Below are 25547 nucleotides of genomic sequence, written 5' to 3'. Positions count from 1 at the left end.
GCGAATTGAGTCCAATGTTAGCTGAGTAATGGGAAGCCACGGGGTGGGGGGTGGGGGAGCAGTGTGTAATGTTGGATGGCTGCTCCTGTGACAGGAAAGGTTTTACCAGGGTGGGGTGGTCCACTCTGTACCGTGCACTAACGATTTTAGCTCGTGCGGCAAGTGGAATTTAACCCGAAGGCATATGAGGTAATGCATTTTGGGAGCTGGCAAGAACAAGAGGACAATTTATATAGAGAGTTAAATAATTTTATGCAATCAACAATACACAGTTGTAAAATCCATCTGGTTGTTAACATTCATTGCCACAGAGTTGTGGGCTGCAACAGAGAAAATATACATTCATGAGGGCAGCAGTCCGATTAAAGGACGGGGTCAGCCGTGCCCCTGGCCGGCGGTGGGAATAACAGATGCAAGGCCAGGGTGGTTGGGGCTGTTGGTGTGCGGACAGGAAACAGCCAGGTCGCCCTGGCAAATAGCCGAGAGATTCTGCTTGGACGAGAGTTGGGGGTGGGGGAGAGATGGCCAGCGTTGCAACACAGGGTGGTATTGTCCATAGCGGGGCAGAGGTAGACAATTGTGGGGCAGGGTGGTTGGTACCGAGCTCCGGCTGGGGGATGGAGGGAGAGTTGGAAGGTGGTGTTTGGGCTCCGTCAAGGCCAGATCTTGAACTCCCCCTCCCCCTTGAGGAGTGAGGTCTACCAGCCCAGGCTGATCCTGGCAGGGGCAGACAAAACTCTAATGGGAGAGTGGACCTCTTCCTCAGTACTTGACCAGAAGGTCTGGCTGATGAGGACCTCTGCTCGCCTGGGCACTAAGGGTACGGTGGGAGGAGGGCGATAGTGAGAGAGAGGGAGGGGGTGGGTGGGGGTGGTGTGAGGCCTGTAACAGTCTGTGTCTGGGGCGGGGTACACACAAACTAGGTTGTAACAGTTGGTCTCCAGGGTAGGAAGGTGGGGGAACAATCCTCCCCCACCCCTAGCTCTATAACATAGCCCCATGCTCCCAGCCAGCTGCATATCCCAGGTGGTGGATGGACTGGGGTGCTGGAGGGGGGTCACAGATTCCCTGGACCCAGCCTTCTCAGGAGTGGTGGTGGCAAAGAAGGAGCAGAGGTCACCTTTGGTGACCCAGGGTCAAGGGTCAAAGCTGAGTCATGGGTCAGACCCAGGGGAAAGGGTCACTGTCCTGAACAAAGCTACCAGCACCCAACTCTCCTATCCTATATTCCCTTGAGACCGTCCCCAACCCTGCCTCTAAAGCAAATCCCTGTAATCCACAGTTCTGCTGCCTGTATATCCCAACCACCTACTCCCCACTCCCTCCTCCCCACTTCAGGAGAGGCTTTGCATTGCTGGAGGCTCTGAGGAAGTGAGTGTGTGTGGGGAGTGGGGGAAGGGGTGTATAAGTGTGTGTATGTGCACGCATGTTTTTGTGTGTGTGTGTGTGTAATACACACACAGAGTGGTGTGAAGAGTGATTGTGGTCTGCTGTTGTAGCCCATTCACTTAAGGTCCAATGTGTTGTGCATTCAGAGATGCTCTTCTGCACACCACTGTTGTAAAACGTCATTATTTCAGTTACTGCTGTCTTGTGAGTTTGAACTGGCTATTCTCCTCTGATCCCTCTCTCATTAGCGAGGCATTTTTTCCTACAGAACTGCCGCTCACCAATGTCTATTTGTTTTTTGCACTATTCTCTGTAAATTCTAGAGACTATTGTGTGTGAAAATCCCAGGAGATCAGCAGTTTCTGAGATACTCAAACCACCCTCTTTGGCATCAACAATCATTCTAAGGTCAAAGTCATTTCAATCACATTTCTTCCCCAAACTGATGTTTGGAATAAAAAATAACAATTGAACCTCTTGACCATATCTGCATGCTTTTATGCATTGAGTCACTGGCATGTGATTGGCTGATTAGATATTTGCATTAACGAGCAGGTGTAAAGGTGTACCTTACAAAGTGGCCACTGACTGAGTGTGTGTGTGTCTGTGTGTCTGAGTGAGTGTGTGTGTGTGTGAGTGAGTGTGTGTGTGAGTGTGTGTGTCTGTGTGTCTGAGTGAGTGTGTGTGTGTCTGAGTGAGTGTGTGTGTGTGTGTGAGTGTGTGTGTGTATGTGTGAGTGTGTGTGTGTGAGTCTGTGTGTGAGTGAGTGTGAGTGTGTGTGTGTGTGTGAGTATGTGTGTGAGTGAGTGTGTGTGGTATTGGCAGAACTGTGGGTGATAGGGCAGCAGCTATGAGAGTGACACTGATGCAGTTTGGGCCGAGTGGGAACGTGAAGCCTACTGGGGGGAGAGATTGTGGACGCCAGTGGTGGGACGGGGAAAATGCAGGGCATGGGACTGGGGAGGTTGGGGTTATGTGGGCTAGTGCTCATCTATCAGCTGCCTAACCCCCCCCCCCCCCACCCCGTTCGACTGTACCCTCCCCGCTGGTGTCTCCCTCCCCTCCTGCCAAGGAATGGAATGGTGTCAGAGTTTGGGATGAGGTTTCCTGTAGGGACAGCTGGGTTTGGGAGGGAAACTGTGTCACAGGGGAAGGGAATTAGCAGAGTTCAGAGATTGTCACCCTTCGACCGCCCGGCGTCATGCTCCTCCGGGGGCTTGCGGTAACTGTAGATGACGTGAGCATCCAACATCTCCAGCAGCAGGTCGTAGAAGGGAACCACGTTCTTACACTTCATGCTGTAGAGGTGCTCCATGCCTTTGTTACTGTGGGATGGACAACAGGGAGAGGCAGCTGAAACAGGCGGGAGGCAACACACACACACGGGTGATGTGCTTAATGTCAAAGTTGTTACACTGGTTACAAGGTACAGTTACAGTCTGGGTCACAGGATACAACACTGTTACAATATATGGTACAGCAGTGTTACAGTGTAGCTACAGTTTGGTCACCTGGCACAGTGGTTACAGTGTAGTTAGTCTGGTTCACAGGCAGTGTTGGTACAGTCAGGGTAATGTGTCAGTCACAGTTGGGGTTACGTGGCAGAGTGCTGATACGGTTCACCCCGGTGACGGAGGGAGCGAGGCTGCGATGTGCCTACCTGGCATGCCGGATATGTGAGAGCAGCATGAGGAGGTGGGCCAGCCTGGTGGCTTGCTGCTGGGGTGGGACCCCACTCCGGGTCATGCACCAGATCAGTGTGTCCGTGATGGTGTCCAGGATCTTGTGCAGCTTCTCCCTGTTCTCCTGCTCCTCCGAAACTCCGGAACGGGGAAACATGCCTGTGGGGACAGAATCCGGCTGCTCAGATCGGACAGCGGAGGGGGGAGCTTCAGTCTGTGTCTGACCCCTGGAGTGTGTGATGGGACGGTGTGGAGGGAGCTTCAGTCTGTGTCTGACCCCAGGAGTGTGTGATGGGACAGTGTGGAGGGAGCTTCACTCTGTGTCTGACCCCGGGAGTGTGTGATGGGACAGCGGAGGGGGAGATTTACTCTGTCTGACCCTGGGAGTGATGGAGCGGGCTGATGTTAAAATCTTTCCTCAGTCGCCAACAACCAGATGCTTATGGACGACTGGCTCAAACTTGCAGTCATAAAGTGTTGGCCACAGATCAGAACAAAACACAATTAAGTCCAGTCCTTTTGCCTGGGGAGTTCCAAACACATCGGTCAATAAAATAAAACAAATACATTGTAATTCAATAAATTGTCTGATAGTAGATCACTTTGATGGTTTTCTGGAGAAATTCCTTTGCAGTAATCAGTAAAAGCGATGGCACGGAATGCTGCCTTTTCCTGGGAACTATCTCTACATGGTCCTCCAGGATCATGTTTGGGATCAGAGCACATGGAACGGGAGGCAGAAGGGGGTGGATACTGCCCTGGGAGATGGGGAATGCTTTGCCTCGCCAAATATGTCCAAACATTGAGAATCCCACTTGCCCGCTGTCAAAAATCTGGAGGCCACCATCTCCTGAAGCCCACGTACCACGAACTGATCTGAGCTCCATCCACCTCGCTTTACTCCACAACCCTGAACAGCCTGAGCATTAAAACAAGCAAAACTTCCTTTCAGCTTCAGAAGGTCGAGTGCACTTTGGGAGGTCACATGTATGGGAAACGTGTACAAGACCCCGACAACATTGATGCTCAGAGTGATCTTAAGGTGTAAGTCCGCAGCTCCCTGACAATGGCATCACAAGTAGATAGGGAGAAACTGCAGAGGCTCATGGGCAATGCCTCATGTTAAGATATAAAAGCAATTTAGTTTAATACAAAATCATAGCCTTCAAAGCAGATAGACGAGTTGGGAGATTGTCTGCCCTGGAGAATTGAGGAGATTGGTACGGCAGGGATATTTGATGTGGAGGTAGATACGTCATAAGAATGTAAGAAATAGGAGCAGGAGTAGGCCATCGAGCCTGCTCCACCATTCAATAAGACCATGGCTGATCTGGCCATGGACTCATCTCCACCTACCTGTCTTTTCCCCATAAGCCTTAATTCCCTGACTATCCAACCTTGTCTTAACCATATTTACTGAGGTAGCCTCCACTGCTTCATTAGGCAGAGAATTCCACAGATTCACCACACTCAGGGAAAAGCAGTTCCTCGTCCATCCTAAATCTACTCCCCCGAATCTTGTGGCTATGTCCCCTAGCTCTGTGTTCACCACCAACCAGCATCTTTGCACCACTGTCTTTGAACAACTGGGGAATTGAAGGCTCTGGGGAATAGGCACAGCAATGGACTGCCTCAAGAAGACAACATCCATCAAAGATCTCCACCATCCGGGCCACGCCATAGTCTCACAGCTACCATCGCGTAGGAGGTCCAACTCCACCAAGTTCAGGAACAGCTATCTCCCTTCAACCTTTCGATCTTGAATCAAATCCTGATCACCACAGTATCGCAACGCAATGATGACTTTTTGACTTTTTAGCTCTTTCCTGCCTTGTGACTTTAGTAAACATGGTGAGTGCTGTTTATTTGATGTTTTGTGCCTGCGGTGCTGCTGGAAAATTTTCACAGCAACTATACTTCTGCAAATGACAATAAACTCAACTTCGGTTTTGTGATCTGAGAGAGACAGAACATAGAACATTGCTGCACAGTACAGGCCCCTCAGCCCATGATGTTCTGCTAACCCGTTATCTGACTCCAAGATCAAAATAATCCCTCCCTCCCTCATAGCCCTCTATTTTTCTATCATCCATGTGCCTATCTAAGACTCTCTTAAATTTCCCTAATGTATCTGCCTCCATCGCCATCACAACTGTGTAAAAAAACTTACCTCTGACTTCCCCTCTATACTTCCCTCCAATCACCTTAAAATTAAGCCCTCTCTTATTATCCATTTCTACACTGGGGAAAAAAGTCTCTGGCTGTCCTCCGTTTTTATACTTATTATCATCTTGTACTCTTCTATCGAGTCACTGCTCATCCTCATTAATTCTAAAGTGAAAAGCCCTGGTTTCCTCAACCTATCCTTATAAGACATGCTCTCTCATCCAGGCAGCATCCTGGAAACCCTCTGCACCCTCTCGAAAGCTTCCACATTCTCCCTATAATGAGGTTACCTTAACTGAACACATTAGCCCCCCCCCCCCCCACCAGTGAGGACATCTTCAAAAGGTGATACCTCAAGGTAGCAGCATCTATCGTGAAGGACCCTCACCATCTCCAGGACATGCCCTCTTTCCATGACTACCAGTAGGGTGGAGGTGCAGAAGCTTGAAGACTCCAACTCTGCGTTTCAAGGACAGTTTCTGCCCCTCTGCCACCAGATTGCTGAACAGTCCATGAACACTATTTCACTCTCTTTTTGCGCTATTAATTTTTAAATATATATTCTTCTTGTAATATTTTTATGTATTGCACTGTACTACTGCAGCAAAACAACAAATTTCATGACGTACGTCAGTAATAATAAGCCTGATTCTGATATGAACTGGGATTGTATTGAACAGATGGGTCGAGTGGACCAGAAGCATTCTTATGTAAAACTGAACAAAGTGAATTACAAGATTGACTGTGGTAGACAGACACCTTGTCAGAAAGTGTGCTAGTAATGTTTAATATTTAAAGATTGTTTAGCCCTGTAAGGCAAAGACAAAACAACAGCAGGATGCTCCAAATGTGCTTCTGAGAAGTTAAAGAGAGCATTAAATCAAAGGAAAAGGTTTATGAGGGTGACAGGAAGAGCAGCTAGCCCAAGGTTTGTGAATGTTTCTGAACTTAGCTGAAGAGGACTGAGGTGGTGGGAAGGGAAAGATAAATGCAAGGCAGGGCTTGGAGACAGACTGTATCTGCAGATGTAAAAGAGAAAAGTTAATGTGGCCCTATAGAAAGTATACAGAGGTCTGTCCACACCTCAGTCTGGTGAACCCTTCTCCAGTCCACTTCCTCTTGCTCACCCCCTTCTGGCTCTTCCAACCCTCACTGATCTTTTCAATTCCAACTGGGGAGAGTCGGCAGCTTTAAACTTTTAGGCATTAAGGCCATAAGACATAGGAGCAGAATTAGGCCATTCAGCCCATCGAGTCGGTTTCACCATTCCATCTTGACCGATTTATTATGCCTTTCAAACCCATTCTCCTGTCTTCACCCCTACTTCTGCACCTATTGTCTATAATCTTTGATGCCCTTACAAAATCAAGAACCTATCAACCTATGCTTTAAGTATATCCGTTGGCTCGGCCTCCACAGCAGTCTGAGGCATAGATTCACCACCCTCTGGCTGAAGAAATCCCTCCTCATCTCTCCTAACATACCGGCTGACCTGTCCTGGGCCCAGCACACAGATGCAATCATAAGGAAGGCACGCAAACGCCTTTTACCTTCTCAGCAGGTTAAAGAGGTTTCGCTTGTCATGGAGTCATAGTCGTAGAACACTGCAGCACAGAAACATGCCCTATATCCCATCATCTGGGTGGCACAGCAGCGTAGTGGTTGGCCCAAAGCCTTACCGTACCAGTGACCCGGGTTCAATGCCCGCTACTGCCTGTAAGGACTTTGTACATTCACCCCGTGACCGCATGGGTTTCATCAGGGTGCCTGGATTTCCTCCCACAGTCCAACGATATACCAGTTGGTAGATTATTCATCACTGTAAGTTGCCCCATGATTAGGCTGGGACTAAATCGGGGGATTGCTGGATGGTGTGGCTCAGAGGACAGGAAGGGCCTAGTCCGTACTCTATCCCAATAAATAAATATATAGAAGTTGATAAGGTATACTAGGTCAGTGTGTTGTGTGTTAGAGGCACACAAAATTATGAGGCTATAGATAGGGTTAATGCAAGCACTGAGGTTGGGTGAGAGGTCATGAATTAAGAGTGAAAGGTGAAAATTTTAAAGAGAAAGTAAGGGGAAACTTCTTTACTTAGAGGTTCATGAGAGAGTAGTCCTTGCCAGCCTGGCTTTCTAACCTCATCCCATCTATCTGAACCTGGACCACAGTTCATCACTAAACACTCTAACAGACTGCTACAGATGTACAATGAAAGTGTCCTGACTGGATGCTGTTGTGTATTTAATATTTCAGTAATATTGTAAACATATTGCTTGATTAAGCATTCTTTGTTTGTTTAAATAATTAATTACAGGTTATATGTAAGACAATGTGAATGGCATACATCATTAAATTACCACATTATAAATACACGCCTCCACTAAAAGTAAAAATGAAGAGTACACATTTGTCCTAGTTTTTCTTTCAAATAGTTTTACATTTTGGAGTTCCAGTGGCGACGAGGATGGGAATTAAAACAAACCTGAGATGACTACCTCCCTGCTGAAATGCAGCACATTTTTTTCACAAAGGGAAAAGAAACGTTTCAGTTAAAAAAATGCACAGCAAAATGTTTGAGTTAAAAAAAAGGAAAGATATACATAGAACATAGAAATTCTACACAATGTTGTGCCGATCATGTAACCAACTCTAATACTGCCTAGAACTTCCCTAGCACATAGCCCCCTAATTTTCTAAGCTCCATGTACCTACCTAAGAGGCTCTTATAAGACCCTATTGAATCCACTTCCACTGCTGCCACCAGCAGTCCATTCCACGCACTCACCACTCTCTGTGTGGAAAAAACTTACCCCTGACACCTCTCAGTACCTGTTTCCAAGCACCTTAAAACTATGTCCCCTTGTGTTAACCATTTCAGCCCTGGGAAAAAGCCTCTGGCTATCCACACAATCAATGCCTCTCATCATCTTTTACACCTCTATCCTCTCATCCTTTGTTGCTCTAAGGAGAAAAGGCCAAGTTCACTCAACCTATTCTCATAAGGTAAGCCCTCCAATCCAGGCAACATCCTTGTAAATCTCCTCTGCACTTTCTCTATAGTATCCACATCCTTTCTGTAATGAGGTGACCAGAACTGAACCCAGTGCTCCAAATGGGGTCTAACTAAGGTTTTGTATAGCTGTAACATTACCTCATGGCTCTTAAACTCAATCCCACGGTTGATGAATGCAACACAGCATACGTCTTCTTAACAAAACTGTCAATCAGGTTTTAAAAAGAGGCAGAAAATGAATGAATTCATGGGTTCATAAACAATAAGTACTGGTGATAATAATCATAAATTTTAAAAAAGTAGAAATAGATGGCTATATCAGAAAGATAGGCGTGTTTGATTGTACAGGAGATAACTGAATGATGTATACTGAGCAAATTGAGCAGCATTTTGAAGCAAATGGAATAACCAATGAGAAACAAGTGTCAATTTTGCTGAGTGCTCTTGGTGGAAACGCATATAGTTTGCTTAGAAATTTGGCTGCTCCAAACAAACCAGCCTAAATTAGCTTTGCTGATACCGTGAAAGTAACGCAGAAACATTTAGAACCAAATCCACTGTTGATTTCCAGAACACTTTAGGTTTCATAATCGGAATCAAAAGAAGGGGGTATCAACTTCTGCTTATGTGGCTCAAGGGCAGCCTTGAGATTTCTAACCATAGCAAGCAATATGGCTTACATCAGACATCAACAGTAAATTAATTAAAATAGAATTAGACACAAGCTTGACTTTCAGTCATTGCACAATTCGGCCCATCGAGTCTGCTCTGCCACTCCACCATGAGCTAAACTATTCTCCCATCTAGTTACAATTTCCAGCTTTTCCCCCATATCCCTTGATACCCTGACTAATTAGATACCTATCAATCTCCTCCTTAAACATCCTCAATGATTGGGCCTCCACAGATGTATGTGGCAACAAATTCCATAAATCCACGACCCTCTGGCTAAAAAAATGTCTCCTCATTTCTGTTTTAAATGGTTACCCTCTAATTCTAAGACTGTGGCCTCTTGTCTTGGACTCACCCACCAAGGGAAACAGCCTTTCCAAATCTACTCTGTCCAACCCTTTCAACATTCAAAATGTTTCCATGAGATCCCCTCTCGTTCTTCTATACTCTAATGAATACAGTTCTAGAGCCGACAAATGCTCCTCATATGTTAGCTGCTTCATTCCAGGAATCATCCTCGTAAATCTTCTCTGAACTCTCTCCAACATCAGTACTTCCCTTCTAAGATAAGGAGCCCAAAACTGCACACAGTATTCCAAATGAGGTATCACCAGTGCCCCATAGAGCCTCATCAGCACCTCCTTACTCTTATACACTATTCCTCTTGAAATGAATGCCAACATAGCATTCGCTTTCCTTACTGCCGATCCAACCTGGTGGTTAACCTTTAGGGTATCTTGCACGAGGACCCCCAAGTCCCTTTGCACTTCCGATTTTTGAATGTTCTCCCCATCTAAATAATAATCTGCCTGATTATTTCTTCTTCCAAAATGTACAACCGTACATTTCTCAACATTGTACCCCATCTGTCATTTCTTTGCCCACTCTTCTAAACTGACCAAGTCTCTCTGCAACCTTTCCATTTCTTCAACACTTTCTGCTCCTCCACCTATCTTGGCGTCATCTGCAAACTTAGCCACAAAACCATATAATCCATAATCTAAATCATCGATATACAGTGTAAAAAGAAGCGGCCCCAATGCCAACCCCTGTGGATCTCCACTAGTAACCGGCAACCGACCAGAATAGGGTCCCCTTATTCCCACCCTTTGCTTTCTGTCTATCAGCCAATGCTCCACCCATTCCAATATCTTTCCTGTAATTCCATGGGCTCTCATCTTATTAAGCAGCCTCTTATGCAGCACCTTATCGAAGGCCTTTTGAAAATCCAAATACACAACATCCACAGTCTCTCCCTTGTCAATCTTATTTGAGATTACCTCAAAAAATTCCAATAGGTTGGTGAGGCAGGATCTTCCCTTCATGAAACCATGCTGGCTTGGGCCTATCTTGTCATGCACCTCGAGGTATTTCATAACCTCGTCCTTAAGGATCGACTCCAATAACTTTCCAACTATTGATGTCAGATCTAGAAAGGATGTTTCCATTAATGGGAGAGTCCAGGTCTAGAGGGCACAGCCTCAGGATAGGAGGTCATTCCTAGAACAGAGGTGACTGTTATTTAGCCAGAGGGTATCGAATCTGTGAATTCATTGCCACAGACGGAGGTCAAGTAATCGTGTATATTTAAAGTGGAGGTTGATAGCTTCTTGATTAGTCAGGGGGTCAAAGGTTATGGGGAGAAGGCAGGAGAATGGAGTGGAGAGGGATAATAAACCAGCCATTATGGAATGGCAAAGTGGACTCAACAGACCAAATGGCCTAATTCTGCTTCTATGTCTTATGGCCGTATGGAACATAAATGGGCAAGAATCCAGGACATGCTTGAAGGGAACTGCAATTATCATGGGAGGTTTTGATCTATATATTGATTGGATGATCCAGACTGGCTGTGTGTGAAGAACTTGAGGAGTGTGTCAGAGATTGTTTTATTGAGCAGTACATGGCAGAGACTGGGATTTGGTCCTATATAATGAGGAAGGGATCTTGTGGTTAAGTATCTGTGCAATACACTGCCTGGGATGGTGCCAGATGCAGATACATTAGGGGAATTTTGGAGATCTTTACTCAGGCAAATGGACAATAGAAAAATGGAGGGTTACGTGGGAGGGAAGGATTATTTTGATCTTAGAACAGGTTAAAAGGCACTACACTGCACCCCCACCCCAAAGGGCCTATACTGTGATGTATTGTTTTAAAGGTCCCCCTAAGGTAGGGGAACCAGAATATGACAACATTGCAAATACAGTCTAAGGGTGTACACCACGGATCAAGAACCAGTGTCCTCCCATTAAATAAAGGCAGATATAATAGAGGGGGGCTGTAATAGTGTCAGTGGGACTGGGGAAACATGTTGAGAGACCAGTTTCGGGGACTAGACAGAGATGTAGATGGTCTACAAGCTCAGCAAGAGTGCTGAAGGAACTCAGCAGGTCAGGCAGCATCTGAAGAGAGAAATAGTCAATGTTTCAGGTTGAGACCCTTCATCCGGACGAAAAGAAAAAGGGAGAATAGTCAGCAGAAAGGGGTAAAAGGAGAGTGGACAGTTGATGGGTGGATCCAGGTGTGTAGAGGTGATAAGCAGATGGAGGAGAGGAGGGTGGAAATGGCGACAGGCTGGGACGTGATGGGTAGATCGAGGTTTGGAGAGGTGATAGGCAGATAGAGGAGGTAGGTGGGAATAGTGATAGGCTGGGAGACGATAGGTGGATCCATGAGTGATAAGCAGATGGAGGAGAGGAGGGTGGGAATAGCGACAGGTTGGGAGGTGATGGGTGAAGGTGTTAGAGGTCTGTCGGTGAAGGAGTGTGATGGGAGGAATGTGGAGCATGGAACAAAATAAGGGAGTTGGGCTGGGCAGATGGGAAGAGTGGAGAGGGGATCCAATGGGTAGAGAGTCTGGGTGGGGGAATGGACAGGAACGGATAGCTTAGTAGTGTAGCGGTCAGCGTAATGTTTACAACGCCAGCGACTGCGTTCATTTCTCGCAGCTGTATGTCAGGAGTTTGTATGTTCTCCCCGTGACAGCATGGGGTTCCTCCCACATTCCAAAGGCATACTGGTTCGGGTTAGTAAGTTGTGGGCATGCTACGTTGGTGCCGGAAGCACGGAGACACCTCAGGTCGGATTGGTCATTGATGCAAACAATGCATTTCACTGTAAATTTCAATGTAAATGAAGCTAATCCCACAGACGGGAATGAACTTTGAGATGAAACATACAGATTGTAGAAAAGCAGACAGTAGGAGTTACTCTGGGAAGGTAAATATGAAGAAGGCTGCTAAGGTAAATGTTGGGTCTCCAGAGGACGAGGATGTTGAATTAATAAGGATGTTAAACTGAAGATAAGGAATCAGCAGTTATGGTGATTCATTCTTCATTGTGGAGGCCGTTGCTAACGTCTCTCGGGTTTCAGACGGGCTAATTTCAAGTGACATGGCAGAACTTGCAAGAATCCCAGTTACAAGGGAGAAGGTACTGGAGATAATTTAAGGGGCTAATGGAGAGAGAGCTTAGTGAGTGAGATTCAGAGGGACCGAGGGGTTTCAGTGCAGCAAACACAAATGTCAGTGAAAGTCGTGAAGCAGTGAACTGGCAGCCTTAGGCACATAGCTGAAAGAGAAATGGAGGGCTATGTGGGAAGGAGCAGATAGGTTGATCTTAGAGTACGTTAGAAGGTCAACACAACATTGTGAGCCTGTACTGTACTGTTCTATGCTCTGTATTCTATAGATAAGTAGGTCCCAGTCCTGAGATAAAGCTGCCGGATACAGAGCGAGCAAGTTTTGGGAACCCTCGTGGGCTTGGTGTCAGTACTTGTGGTGTCTCAGGGTCTGTGATTCCAGCACCCAGGGTCTGGCAGAGACCCAGCTCCCGGGCCCCACCGTGCATGGCGTGAGCGAGGGTGACTGGCCGTGGGTGCGAGTGCCTCACAAAATGAATGGGTCCCCGTTACTGTGTTCCAGTGCTCGGCCTGCCTCTGCTCTCTGGGTGTGCTCAACATTGTTATATACAACCCTGTGGTTCTGCCTTTCATTGGGGCTGTTATAGTTTATTTATTTTACTTATTTCAAGATACAGTCCAGAATAGGACCTTCTGGCCCTTCAAACCGTGCCACCAGTGTGGAAGACAAGGATAGCCTGGGTAGTTGGGGCAGTTGTAGTCAAGTGAGACCTTTGAAGTTGGAGAGCTAGATGTACTTCTGCTTACTACAGACAAGATAGTGTATACTCAAGCCAAAATAGTGAGCCTCTGCAGTGAGATCTTTCCAGAAAGCTCTTCCTGAGACATAGTGTCCCTTTACACAATGGGAATGATGAGAAGAGTAACTGAGCAATGTTAATTATACCAAACAACTAAGGCTCTGTTGTTTTCACTAACTTCAAAATATCATCGGCTGTCTGCTTGATGTTTTAATTGATTTTAACATCTCTATTGTGAATCGAGTAAGGAATTCAAACATACTATTTACTATGATCAATATCCATAACTGATAAGCCAATTTGGTATAAAAATAGCAGTTTTCTATTCAGACTTCAGAACAATGTGCGTGATGGGCCCATGCTATTGTCCTTGTGCATGAGAAATAAAAGGAATGCTTGGGTCATAAGACTGCGTGTGTTCCAAGCCCAGGTATTTTATCTTATTATCGGTGACAACAATTACTTCGATACCAGCAACCACCGATTTCACTCTAGCCAGTCACGGGACAGTTTACAAAGACCAATTAACCTATTAACCCATATGTCTTTGGACTGTGGGAGGAAACCAGAGCAGCTGGAGGAATCCATGGATACCTGGGGAGGGCATGCTAACTCCTTACAGAGGACGCTGGGATTGAACTCCGGAGACCCGAGCTGTAATATTATCGTGCTAACTGCTACGCTACCACTCTCAGCAAAAGTGGCATATGTTTAGCTAAATTTGACCAAAAGACCGAGAGGCATTCAGCCCTTCTAGTCTGCTCTGCCATTTGATCATGCCTGATTTATTTTCCCTCTCAACCCCATTCTCCTGCCTTCCCCCCATAACCTTTGATGCCCTTACTAATCAATAGCATATTCGCTTTAAATATACCCATTGACTTGGTCTTCACATCCATCTGCAGCAATGAATTCCACAGAATCACTACCCTCTGGATAAAGAAATTCCTGACTGATGATAGAGGGGAGAAGAAAGAATGCCCGAGGTGGTGAGGGTCTTTGATTATACTGGCTGTTTTAGACAGAGTCTGTAGAAGGAAGTCCTGTTTCTGTGACTTGCTGAGCTGTGTCCACAACTCTCAACGGTCTCGTGTGCTCACCGGCAGAGCAGTTGCCGCAGCAAGCCGTGATGAGTTCAGATAGGATGCTTTCTATGGTGCGCCTATAAAAATTAGTGATGGTCAACCCCCTGTAGCAGAGAGAGACTGCGGTTGGTTGCCTGGTAACACTGGAGGCTGGGTGGGGGGCAGTGGTTGAGGTGTCCTGATGGAAGTGTATGAAATGATGAGGGGCAGGGGTATTGGATCCCACACCTCTGTGGAGAGTGGAAACGTTACCTCAAGGCAGATGGATCAAAGGTGAGAAGGTATCAACTCAGGAGAAGAAACTCCTCCTTATCTCAGCACTAAAGGGACGTCCTTCTATTCTGAAGCTGTGCTGTCTGGTCCTCGAATTTCCCACTAATGGAAACATCTTCCCAACATCCACTCTATCTAGGCCTTTGAATATTCAGTAGGTCTCAGTGAGATCCTCACTGATTCTTTAAAACTCCAGCGAGTACAGGCCCGGAGCCATCAAACGCTCATCGTATGATAACATTTTCATTCTTGTGAACCTCTGAACCTTCTCCAATGCCCGCCAATCTTTCTTAGCATGGGGGCCCAAAACTGCTCACAATACCCCAAGTGTGGTACTTTATGAAATCGCAGCATTGCATCCTTTCTTCTACAGTCTAGTCCTCTAGAAATAAATGCTAACATTGCATTTGCCTTCCTTACCACTAACTCAACCTGCAAGTTAACCTTTACGGAATCCTATACTAGGACTTCCCAAGTCCCTTTGCACCAATTTCTGAACTTGCTCCATTTACACCTTTACTTGTTCTACCAAAGTGCATAACCATATATTTCCCTGCACTGCACTCAATCTGCCATTTCTTTGCCCATTCTCCTAATCTCTCTAAGTGCTTCTCCAGACTCCCTGCTTCCTAAACACTACCTGCCCCTCCACCCATCTTTGTATCATCTGCAAACTTGGCCACAAAGCCACCAAAGCCTGATCATTGCTCAGATTTGTTTGAAAATGTTTATTTTTAATTTGGACAGGTAGTGAAGTGTCAGTGGGAAACATACTGGGAACAGTAACTACAACTCTGCAAGCTCCTAATAGTCGACTGAAGGAACTCACAGATGCTGCTCAACCCACTGAGTTCCTCTAACAGATTATTTATTGTTCCAGATTCAACGGTTCATTTATTATCAAAGTATACAACTCTGAAATTCTTCTTCTCCAGATAGCCACAAAACCGAGAAAGAAAAGAACGGCAGCACAAACATAAACCCACAAATCCTCTCCCCTGTACAAAAAAATGAACAAAAATGGAACGGGAACATCGACTTCCAAATCCCCCTCCCCCGCCCACAAACAGCGAGGAAGATCGGGTAAAAAAAAGACAGAATATAAAAAGCTATAGAACTGAAAAAGAAAGTCCTTAGTCCAAGTCTAGCAGAGCGATCCAACCAATAATGCACACAGAATGCTGAAGAATCTCAGCAGGCCAGGCAGCATCTGTGGTAAAGCGTAAACAGTCGACGTTTTGGGCCAAGCCCAATATTCCAAGTATTTTATAGAGCTTCAACATTACCTCATGGCTCTTGAACTCAATCCCTGACTAATGAAAGTCAGCATACCATCTGCCATCTTAACAATCCTATCAACGTGCATGGCAACTCTGAGGCATCTCTGGACATGGAACCCAAGACCTGTCTGCTAAGAATACTGCCATTAAACCTGCTCTCTGCCTTCCAAAGTGAATCATTTCATACTTTTCCAGGTGGAACTGCAGTTGCTATTTCTCAGCCCTGCCCTGCATCCCGTTAATGTTCTGTTGCAACCTGTGACAACCCTCTGTACCCTCCACACCACCATCAACCCTCTGACCCACCCACACCACCATCAACCCTCTGTACCAACTACACCATCAACCCTCTGTACCCTCCATACCATCAACCCTCTGTACCATCCACAACACCAACCCTCTCTACCATCCACACCATCAATCCTCTGTACCCTCCACACCACCATCAACCCTCTGTACCATCCACACCATCAACCCTCTCTACTCTCCACACCATCAACCCTCTCTACCCTCCACACCATCAACACTCTGTACCACCCACACCACCATCAACCCTCTGTACCCTCCACACCATCAACCCTCTGTACCATCCACAACACTAACCCTCTGTACCATCCACACCATCAACCCTCTGTACCATCCACAACACCAACCCTCTGTACCACCCACACCACCATCAACCCTCTGTACCATCTACACCATCAATCCTCTGTACCCTCCACACCACCATCAACCCTCTCTACCACCCACACCACCATCAACCCTCTGTACCCTCCACACCATCAACCCTCTCTACCCTCCACACCATCAACCCTCTCAACCATCCACACCATCGCCTCTCTACCCTCCACACCATCAACCCTCTCTACCATCCACACCATCAACCCTCTGTACCCTCCACACCATCAACCCTCTGTACCATCCACAACACCAACCCTCTGTACCATCCACACCATCAATCCTCTGTACCCTCCACACCACCATCAACCCTCTACCCTCCACACCATCGACTCTCTACCCTCCACAACATCGACTCTCTACCCTCCACACCATCGACTCTCTACCCTCCACACCATCAACCCTCTCTACCCTCCACACCATCAACCCTCTCTACCATCCACACCATCGACTCTCTACCCTCCACACCATCGACTCTCTACCCTCCACACCATCAACCCTCTCTACCATCCACACCATCAACCCTCTGTACCATCCACAACACCAACCCTCTGTACCATCCACACCATCAACCCTCTGTACCATCCACAACACCAACCCTCTGTACCATCCACACCATCAATCCTCTGTACCCTCCACACCACCATCAACCCTCTGTACCCTCCACACCATCAACCCTCTGTACCATCCATACCATCAACCCTCTCTACTCTCCACACGATCAACCCTCTCGACCATCCACACCATCGCCTCTCTACCCTCCACACCATCAACCCTCTCTACCATCCACACCATCAACCCTCTGTACCCTCCACACCACCTCTCTACCCTCCACACCATCAACCCTCTGTACCATCCACACCATCAACCCTCTCTACCCTCCACACCATCAGTCCTCTGTACCATCCACACCATCAAGCCTCTCTACCCTCCACACCATCAACCCTCTCTACCATCCATACCATCAACCCTCTGTACCATCCACAACACCAACCCTCTGTACCATCCACACCATCAATCCTCTGTACCCTCCACACCACCATCAACCCTCTGTACCCTCCACACCATCAACTCTCTACCCTCCACACCATCAACCCTCTCTACCATCCACACCATCAACCCTCTCTACCATCCACACCATCGACTCTCTACCCTCCACACCATCAATCCTCTGTACCATCCACACCATCAACCCTCTCTACTCTCCACACCATCAACCCTCTCTACCCTCCACACCATCAACCCTCTCTACCAACCACACCATTGCCTCTCTACCCTCCACACCATCAACCCTCTCTACCATCCACACCATCAACCCTCTGTACCACCCACACCACCATCAACCCTCTATACCATCTCCACCATCAACCCTCTGTACCATCTACACCATCAACCCTCTGTACCCTCCACACCACCATCAACCCTCTATACCCTCCACAACATCAACCCTCTGTACCCTCCACACCACCATCAACCCTCTGTACCATCCACACCATCATCAACCCTCTGTACCATCTACACCATCAACCCTCTGTACCATCCACACCACCATCAACCCTCTGTACCACCCACACCACCATCAACCCTCTGTACCATCTACACCATCAACCCTCTGTACCATCCACACCACCATCAACCCTCTGTACCACCCACACCACCATCAACCCTCTGTACCCTCCACACCACCATCAACCCTCTGTACCATCCACACCATCATCAACCCTCTGTACCATCTACACCATCAACCCTCTGTACCACCCACACCACCATCAACCCTCTGTACCCTCCACACCACCATCAACCCTCTGTACCATCCACACCACCATCAAACCTCTGTACCACCCACACCACCATCAAACCTCTGTACCACCCACACCACCATCAACCTCTGGACCCTCCACACCACCATCAACCCTCTGCACCCTCCACACCACCAACCCTCTGTACCCTCCACACCATCAACCCTCTGTACCACCCACACCACCATTAACCCTCTGTACCTCCCACACCACCATCAACCCTCTGTACCCTCCACAACACCACCAACCTCTGTACCCTCCACACCACCATCAATCCTCTGTACCACCCACACCACCATCAACCCTCTGTACCATCTACACCATAAACCCTCTGTACCCTCCACACCATCAACCCTCTGTACCCTCCACAACACCACCAACCTCTCTACCACCCACAACACCACCAACCTTCATGTCATCTACAAACTTACTAACTCACCTTTCCACCTCCACATCTAGGTCACATAAAGATGGCCAGCATTTTTTCCCAGACTGAAATTCCCAATACCTGAGGACATATATTTAAGGCGACATGGGGTAGGTTGAAAGGATTTGTGTGGGGCAGGTTTGCTACACAGTGAGTGGTGGGTGTCTGGTATGTGCTGCCAGGTAGTGGAGGTGGAGGAGGGAGATATGATAGAGATGTTTAAAAGGCTGTTAGACAGACACACGAATGTGAAGAGAATGGAGAGATATGGACACGTGTGGACAGAAGGAGCTTGTTAGGCAGTTAAATATGAGTTTAATTAGTTCAGAACAACATGGAGGGCCAAGGGTCTATTCCTGTTTTGTGTTCTAATTTGGAGACATATGTGTGGGGAGTTGGGAATGTATGATAAGTAGGAGTTCTCTGTTTTCCGGGACTCAATCACCGCTCTCCCCTTCCACCCACACCACCACCCATTGAAGCTCTTCAAAAAAACTCACTGATATCGTTAAACCCTGTCTGCTCCAGACCTGCCCACTTCTGGTCTGCCCTTCTCCTATCTCCCTCCTGTGCCCCTGTGCTTCCCTCCTGTCTTTTACCTGCCTCCATCTCACCTCTGCCCCCTCCCTCCAGATCAGTGTGTTTCTGAGCTAATGTCATCTGCAAACGTTCAGCTCACTAATGCGAGACTCCCCTTTAGTTGGACAACTCCTCCCTGGCCCGAAAACCAGAGGCAATAAATAACATTGTTAAAGCTCGCAGAATTTACGATGTTTTAAATGGTTATTTGTAGAAAGCTCTTTGGTTACCAAGTCTCTTGCCAACATAAACCACAGCAGCTACAACACTAATAAGCCGTCCAGCGGTTCCATTTTTGGCGGAGATGTTTTCCCCGAAGTGCATCAATAGCAACCAGCTGACTACTCCTGAACAGATGTGCGGACTGTTACTTAACGAGAGCTTTGGAACCATCAGAACTCAAGATGTATCGGTGGCCAGGAGCCTGCAGAGGTTCTTCGAACAAAACAAGTATCACTTCTGCGGAGAGAGAGCGAAGCTGCCCGGGAGCATCCACTCGCTGTGGGACCGTGCTCTGTGTGTGTGTGTCTAACACTGTAGAAAGGGCTCCATGAGATAGACAGGAAGCGCTGGAGGAACTCAGCAGTTAGGCAGCATCTATAGAGGGGACGGTTTGAGCCAAGAACCTACATCAGGACTGGAAAGGAAAGGGGTAGAAGCCAGAATAAGAGAGGGGGGAGCAGGGGAAAGAGTCATCGATTTCTCTAACTTCTGATAATCTCCCTTTCTCCTTCTCTCTTTTTCTATTCCTCATTCTAGTTACCCTTTCACTTCTCTTGTCTGCCATCTCCCTCTGGTTCCTCTCCTCCTTTCCTTTCTTCCACAGTCTCCTGCCTTCTCTTGTTAGGTCCCACTTTCTCCTGCCCTTCATCTCTTCCACCCATCACCTCTCAGCCTCTCAGTTCATCCTCGCTCCCTCCCTGACCCACCCACCTTCCCCCTCACCGGGTCTCACTCATCACCTCCCAGCCTCTGAGTTCATCCTCGCTCCCTCCCTGACCCACCCACCTTCCCCCTCACCGGGTCTCACCCATCACCTCTCAGCCTCTGAGTTCATCTTCCCTCCCTGACCCACCCACCTTCCCCCTCACTGGGTCTCACCTATCACCTCCCAGCCTCTGTTCATCCTCTCTCCCTCCACGACCCGCCTTCCCCCTCACTGGGTCTCACCCATCACCTCTCAGCCTCTCAGTTCATCCTCGCTCCCTCCCTGACCCACCCACCTTCCCCCTCACTGGGTCTCACCCATCACCTACCAGCCTCTGAGTTCATCCTCGCTCCCTCCCTGACCCACCCACCTTCCCCCTCACCGGGTCTCACCCATCACCTCCCAGCCTCTGAGTTCATCCTCGCTCCCTCCCTGACCCACCCACCTTCCCCCTCACTGGGTCTCACCTATCACCTCCCAGCCTCTCAGTTCACCCACCTTCCCCCTCACTGGGTCTCACCTATCACCTACCAGCCTCTGAGTTCATCCTCGCTCCCTCCCCGACCCACCCACCTTCCCCCTCACCGGGTCTCACCTATCACCTCCCAGCCTCTCAGTTCACCCACCTTCCCCCTCACCGGGTCACACCTATCACCTACCAGTTTGTACTCCTTCCCCTCCTCCTCACCCTTACTTTGGCCTCTTCTTCCCTCCTTTCCAATTCTGATGAAGGCTCTCAGCCCAAAACGTTGATTGTTTATCCCTCACCATAGATGCTGCCCGACTTTCTGAGTTCTTCCGGTATTTTGTGTGTGTGGCTCAAGGTTTCCAGTGTCTGCTAAATCTCCTACATCTCTGAAACCCAGGCAATCTTCCACCTCCGAAGCTCTGGTGGCACAGTGCCCAGTGGGTAGAGAGGCTGCCTCACAGCTTCTGAGACTCGGGTTCAATCCCCATCTCTGTGGCTGCCTGTGAGGAGTTTGCATGCTCCCTGTGACCACATTGGTTCCTCCATTGTGTTCCAGTTTCCTCCCACAGCCTGGGGTCAGTAAGTTAGCTGGCCACTGTAAATTGCCCCTAGTTTGTGGACAAGGGTCGTTGATGGGAATGTGGGGAAATTAAAATGGAATCCGTAAAAATGGGTGGTTGATGGTTGGACAGACTCGATAGGCCAAAGGGACTAAATCCATGGCTCAGTGACTGTCATATCCAGACCAACTCACCTTCTTAATCCACATCCACCACATTACAGGAGGATGAGGAGGCTGTGGAGAGGGTGCAGAAGAGGTTCACCAGGACGCTGCCGGGATTAGAGAGCATCAGCTATAATGACAGATTGGATAAACTTGGGTGGTTTCCTCTGGAGCGATGGAGGGCGAGGGGAGACTCAATTATAAAATCACGATAGGGGTAGACAGTCTTTTTCTCAGAGTGGAAATGCCATATACTCGAGGGCTTAGGGTGAGAAGGGAAAGTTTAAGGGAGCTGTCCAGAGAGTGGTGGAGGCAGATATGATAGTATTTACCAGGCTGTTAGACAGACACATGAATGTGCAGAGAATGAGGGGATAATGACCGTGTGCAGGCGGCACGGATTTGCTTAAAGGAAACATGGACACCGAGAGACCTGTTCCTGTGCTGTACTGTCTAGGCTAAAGTTCAAAGTATATTTATTATCAAAGTACATCTCCTATATACAACCTAGAAATTCACCTTCTGACAGGCAACTGCAAAAATGAAGAAACTCCACTGAACTCATTAAAAAGATTGTCAAACTGTGCGATAAAAAGAACAACTTGTGCAAACAATAAAAAGTACACAAATGACACTCAGAACTAAAGTTCACGGAAGTGAGCCCACGGCCATGAAGCCCATTCCTGCTGCATCTGGTCCAGGAGCCCAGTTGCAGGCTACCACCTCAGTTCAGCACAGAGATAAGAAAACCTCACGGAGCTGTGAGATGAACACTGGCCCGCCCCTCGTCTCTGACCCAGACGCTTGAGTCAGTCAGACATTAGCTTGTGCCTTGCTCTTGGGCCTGGTCCCTGCCACTTCAATTCTATTCCAAGCCCACTCCTACAAAAGCCCAAACTCTGGCTCGTTCCTCAAGTTCAGGCTCGGGCTCCAGCACTTCGATTCGGCCCATACCCACCTCTTCAATCTAGCTCTGTGCTTCAATTGGCCAAACATTGGCTCATCACTCGCTCACGGGCCGGGGCCCTGATGCTTTGATTCGGCCGCAAGCCTGCTCCAGCAATGAGCAAACACGAGCTCAGTCCTCGCTCTCCGACCCGGGATGACTCACTGCAGCTTCGAGACTCTGGCTCACTGAGTCCTTCAGAACACCACAAAAATACCAGGTCGTACAGGCAACTCAAAAGCGCGACTCTGAAAGTCTATCGCTTGCACTAATCATTGTTCATAAAAAGTGTGATTAATAGAGTCGATAGTAGATCTGTTTGCTGCCACTAAGGTATCGCTGTGTTTCACCACTGCCATCTTAAACCAGAACCAAATGTTCTCTTCTCACTCAATCCATCTCCCCGTTACTGAACAAACCCTCCATCCATCTTTTCTCAGCATCTCCATCACACCTGCCCAACTTGCCAGAAAATGTTGTGAGTGGGTCAGGAACCAAAGGACAGGAACAGGGATGAATCAGGAAAAGCAGGGTGAAGGCGGCACAGACTACGGAGACTATGGGCTGGGGAGACACAGCGACCAGTTAGGTGGGCTGGTGAGATGCTTATGATGTCCGACAGTGTAGTTTCACTGAAGTAATTCTAGGAATAAGGAGTCTAGAGTTGGGGGGTGGGGGTGGTCACAAAACAAGAGGTTGGTTCAGGTGGACAGAGGTTCTTTGCTGTGTATTTAATATTTCAGTCATATTTGAGTAATATTGCAAATACATTCTTTGATTAAGCATTCTTGTTCATTTAGATAATTCATTATGGGCTATTTGTAAAACTACGTGAATGGCATACGTCACCATGCCACCACATCACAGGTGCACACCCCGCTTGAAGTAAAAACGAAGTGAAACATGCTATACCCGGCTCTGTGTGTTTCTTTCAATTAGTTATAAACATAACTGTGGCAATGAGGAAGTTTTAAATGAACCTGAGACAACTATCTACCTGTTGAAGCACAGCGAGACATTCGAGTTTAAAAAAAGCATAGTAAGACGTTTGAGTTTTTAAAAAAGTGCAGCGAGAAATGGTCAAGAAACAGCACGGCATGTTCTTCATTGGGAAGGGACAGACATGGTCGAGTTTAAAAACAAAAGGCAGAATACAAATTCATTGGTTCATGAACCGTAAATACCTGGTCAAAATAATCATAAATTAATAAAAAAGCAGAAATGGCTAGCTACATCAGAAAGATAGACGCGTTCGATTGCACAAGAGATAACTGGAATATCGTGTTGATCTGTATTTTGAAACAAATAAAATAACCAATGAGAAATAAGTGCTGGTTTTGTTGAGGTGAATGCATTGGGTTTAAAGACATACAGTTTGCTTAGAAGTTTAACTGCTCCAACCGAAATGAGCTTTGCTGATATTGTGAAAGTAGTTCAGGAACATTTAGAACTGAAACCATTGTTGATTGCAGAATGCTTTAGGTTTCATAGGCAGAATCAAAGGAGGGGGGATCATTTCAGTGCACATGGTTGAGTTGAAGAGATTGTCTGAGCATTTTCAGTTCAGTGATGGGCTTAAACTTCCACTGAGAGATCAGTTAGTTTGCAGAATCTTACAAGAGAGCATTCAAAAATAACTCCTATCTGAAGCACAGCTTGTATTTAAAAAGCAGTTGAAATAGCTGTATCAATGGAAACAGCAGAGACACAATTGTGTTACAGTCAGGAATGAAAGTGACCGTGAACAAAATTGCAACCTTTGAACAGAAACCAGCCTGGCCAAACAAATTGTGCTACCATTGTCAAACAAGAGAAAATCTTCAGATGCTGGAAATCCCAGCAACACATACAAAATGCTGGAGGCCCGAAATGTCAATGGTACACTTTTCCACAGAGGCTGCCTGGCCTGCTGAGTTCCTCCAGCATTTTCTGTGTGTTACCATTGTGGCAGGGGCTCACATTTACCAGACCAGTGTAGATTTAAAGGTGAGACTTGCAGAAAATGCAACAAGGCAAGGCACATACGAAGAGCATGTCGGATAGCCAAAAATAAATGGTCTGCACAGGGAGGACTAGAAGATGAAAATCAAGTTTCAAAAAGAGCTGAAATTTGAATGCTGTTGATGAAATATCTGATAACGATAAGAATGACACAAGACTGAACAGCCTTGAGATTTACAGTGTGACAACCAACACTATGGCTTACACCAGCAGTGAACAACAAATCGAATAAAATGGAATTGGACACTGACTTGGCTGCTTCAGTCATTTTAAAGATACTGAACTAAAGCCTGCAGATATCCAACTAAGAACTTGCGGTATACTGGAGAAAAGATCGCTCCTGTGGGAATAAATTTCATAACAGTGAAATAGACACTGTTTCGGCACGGACTAGGAGGGCCGAGATGGCCTGTTTCCATGCTGTGATTGTTATATGGTTATAGACCAACCAACAAGCCACACTGGGCTTGTACGTGGTAAAAACAGGAGGGCTAGCATTGTCGGCTTGTGAGTGTCTGAGACAACTACAGCTTGATTGGAGACCTAACTCCACAGCTCCTGCAATTGAGTCAACTGGGATAGAACTAAGAGAGGTACCGGATGATGCTACAGCAATGTTCAAGGATGGCATTGGAAAACGCAACATATATATCCTCATTTTTTTTTATTACGTAGTTCAGTCTAGTTTTTTGTACTGTGTCATGTAGACCATGGTCCTGAAAAATGTTGTCTCATTTTTACTATGCACTGTACCAGTAGTTACGGTCGAAATGACAATAAAAGTTGACTTGACTTGACTCATTTACCTGAAATAACCCTTCACTCCCTCAATTTGAAATACTCTGCTTCCACCACGTATTGTGGAACTGCAACACTCCATGAGAAAGTATTTTCTCTCTGTCTAAAGTGATTGACTCCATATTTTAAATTATTCCTTCTACTATCCAGCCTCTCCTTAAATGCACCCATAAATCAGCTCAGCAATCCTGTGAGAGTGAGTCATAGAACAACTGAGAATGATATAGGCCCTTCAGCCCATCTAGTCCATGCCCATCCAGCTAGTCCCAATTTCCTCTGTTCAGCACATAGCCCTCCAAGCCTTTCTCGTCCATGTACCTATCTAAGTGCTTCTGAAATGATTCTATTGTACCTGCCTCAGCTGCTTCCTCTGGCAGCTCATTCCATGTACTCACCACTCTGTGTGTGCTACAAGTTGTCCTCAGGTCCCTTTTAAATCATTCCCCCCTCACCCTAAGTCTCTGATGTCCC

At 47.1% G+C, this 25547-nt stretch overlaps 1 protein-coding gene across 4 annotated transcripts in view; it reads right to left on the bottom strand.

Moving 5' to 3' along the window:
* Positions 1-227: 227 nt before the first annotated feature.
* LOC140724816 (estrogen receptor beta-like) overlaps positions 228-25547 on the bottom strand; it is a 305615-nt gene continuing 280295 nt past the window's right edge. For all 4 annotated transcript variants that reach the window (XM_073039457.1, XM_073039459.1, XM_073039460.1 and 1 more), the window contains 2 exons: positions 3050-3230; positions 228-2714 (listed from right to left, as the gene is read on the bottom strand). In XM_073039457.1, the coding sequence (XP_072895558.1) occupies positions 2558-2714; positions 3050-3230 (338 nt within the window). In that variant the 3' untranslated portion in view covers positions 228-2557. The remainder of the gene's footprint in view (positions 2715-3049; positions 3231-25547) is intronic.

Source organism: Hemitrygon akajei, chromosome 3 (genome assembly GCF_048418815.1).
Source record: "Hemitrygon akajei chromosome 3, sHemAka1.3, whole genome shotgun sequence".
Classification (NCBI taxonomy): domain Eukaryota; kingdom Metazoa; phylum Chordata; class Chondrichthyes; order Myliobatiformes; family Dasyatidae; genus Hemitrygon; species Hemitrygon akajei.
The sequence above is the reverse complement of the archived record's forward strand: the minus strand, read 5'-3'. Positions and strand labels throughout refer to the sequence as shown.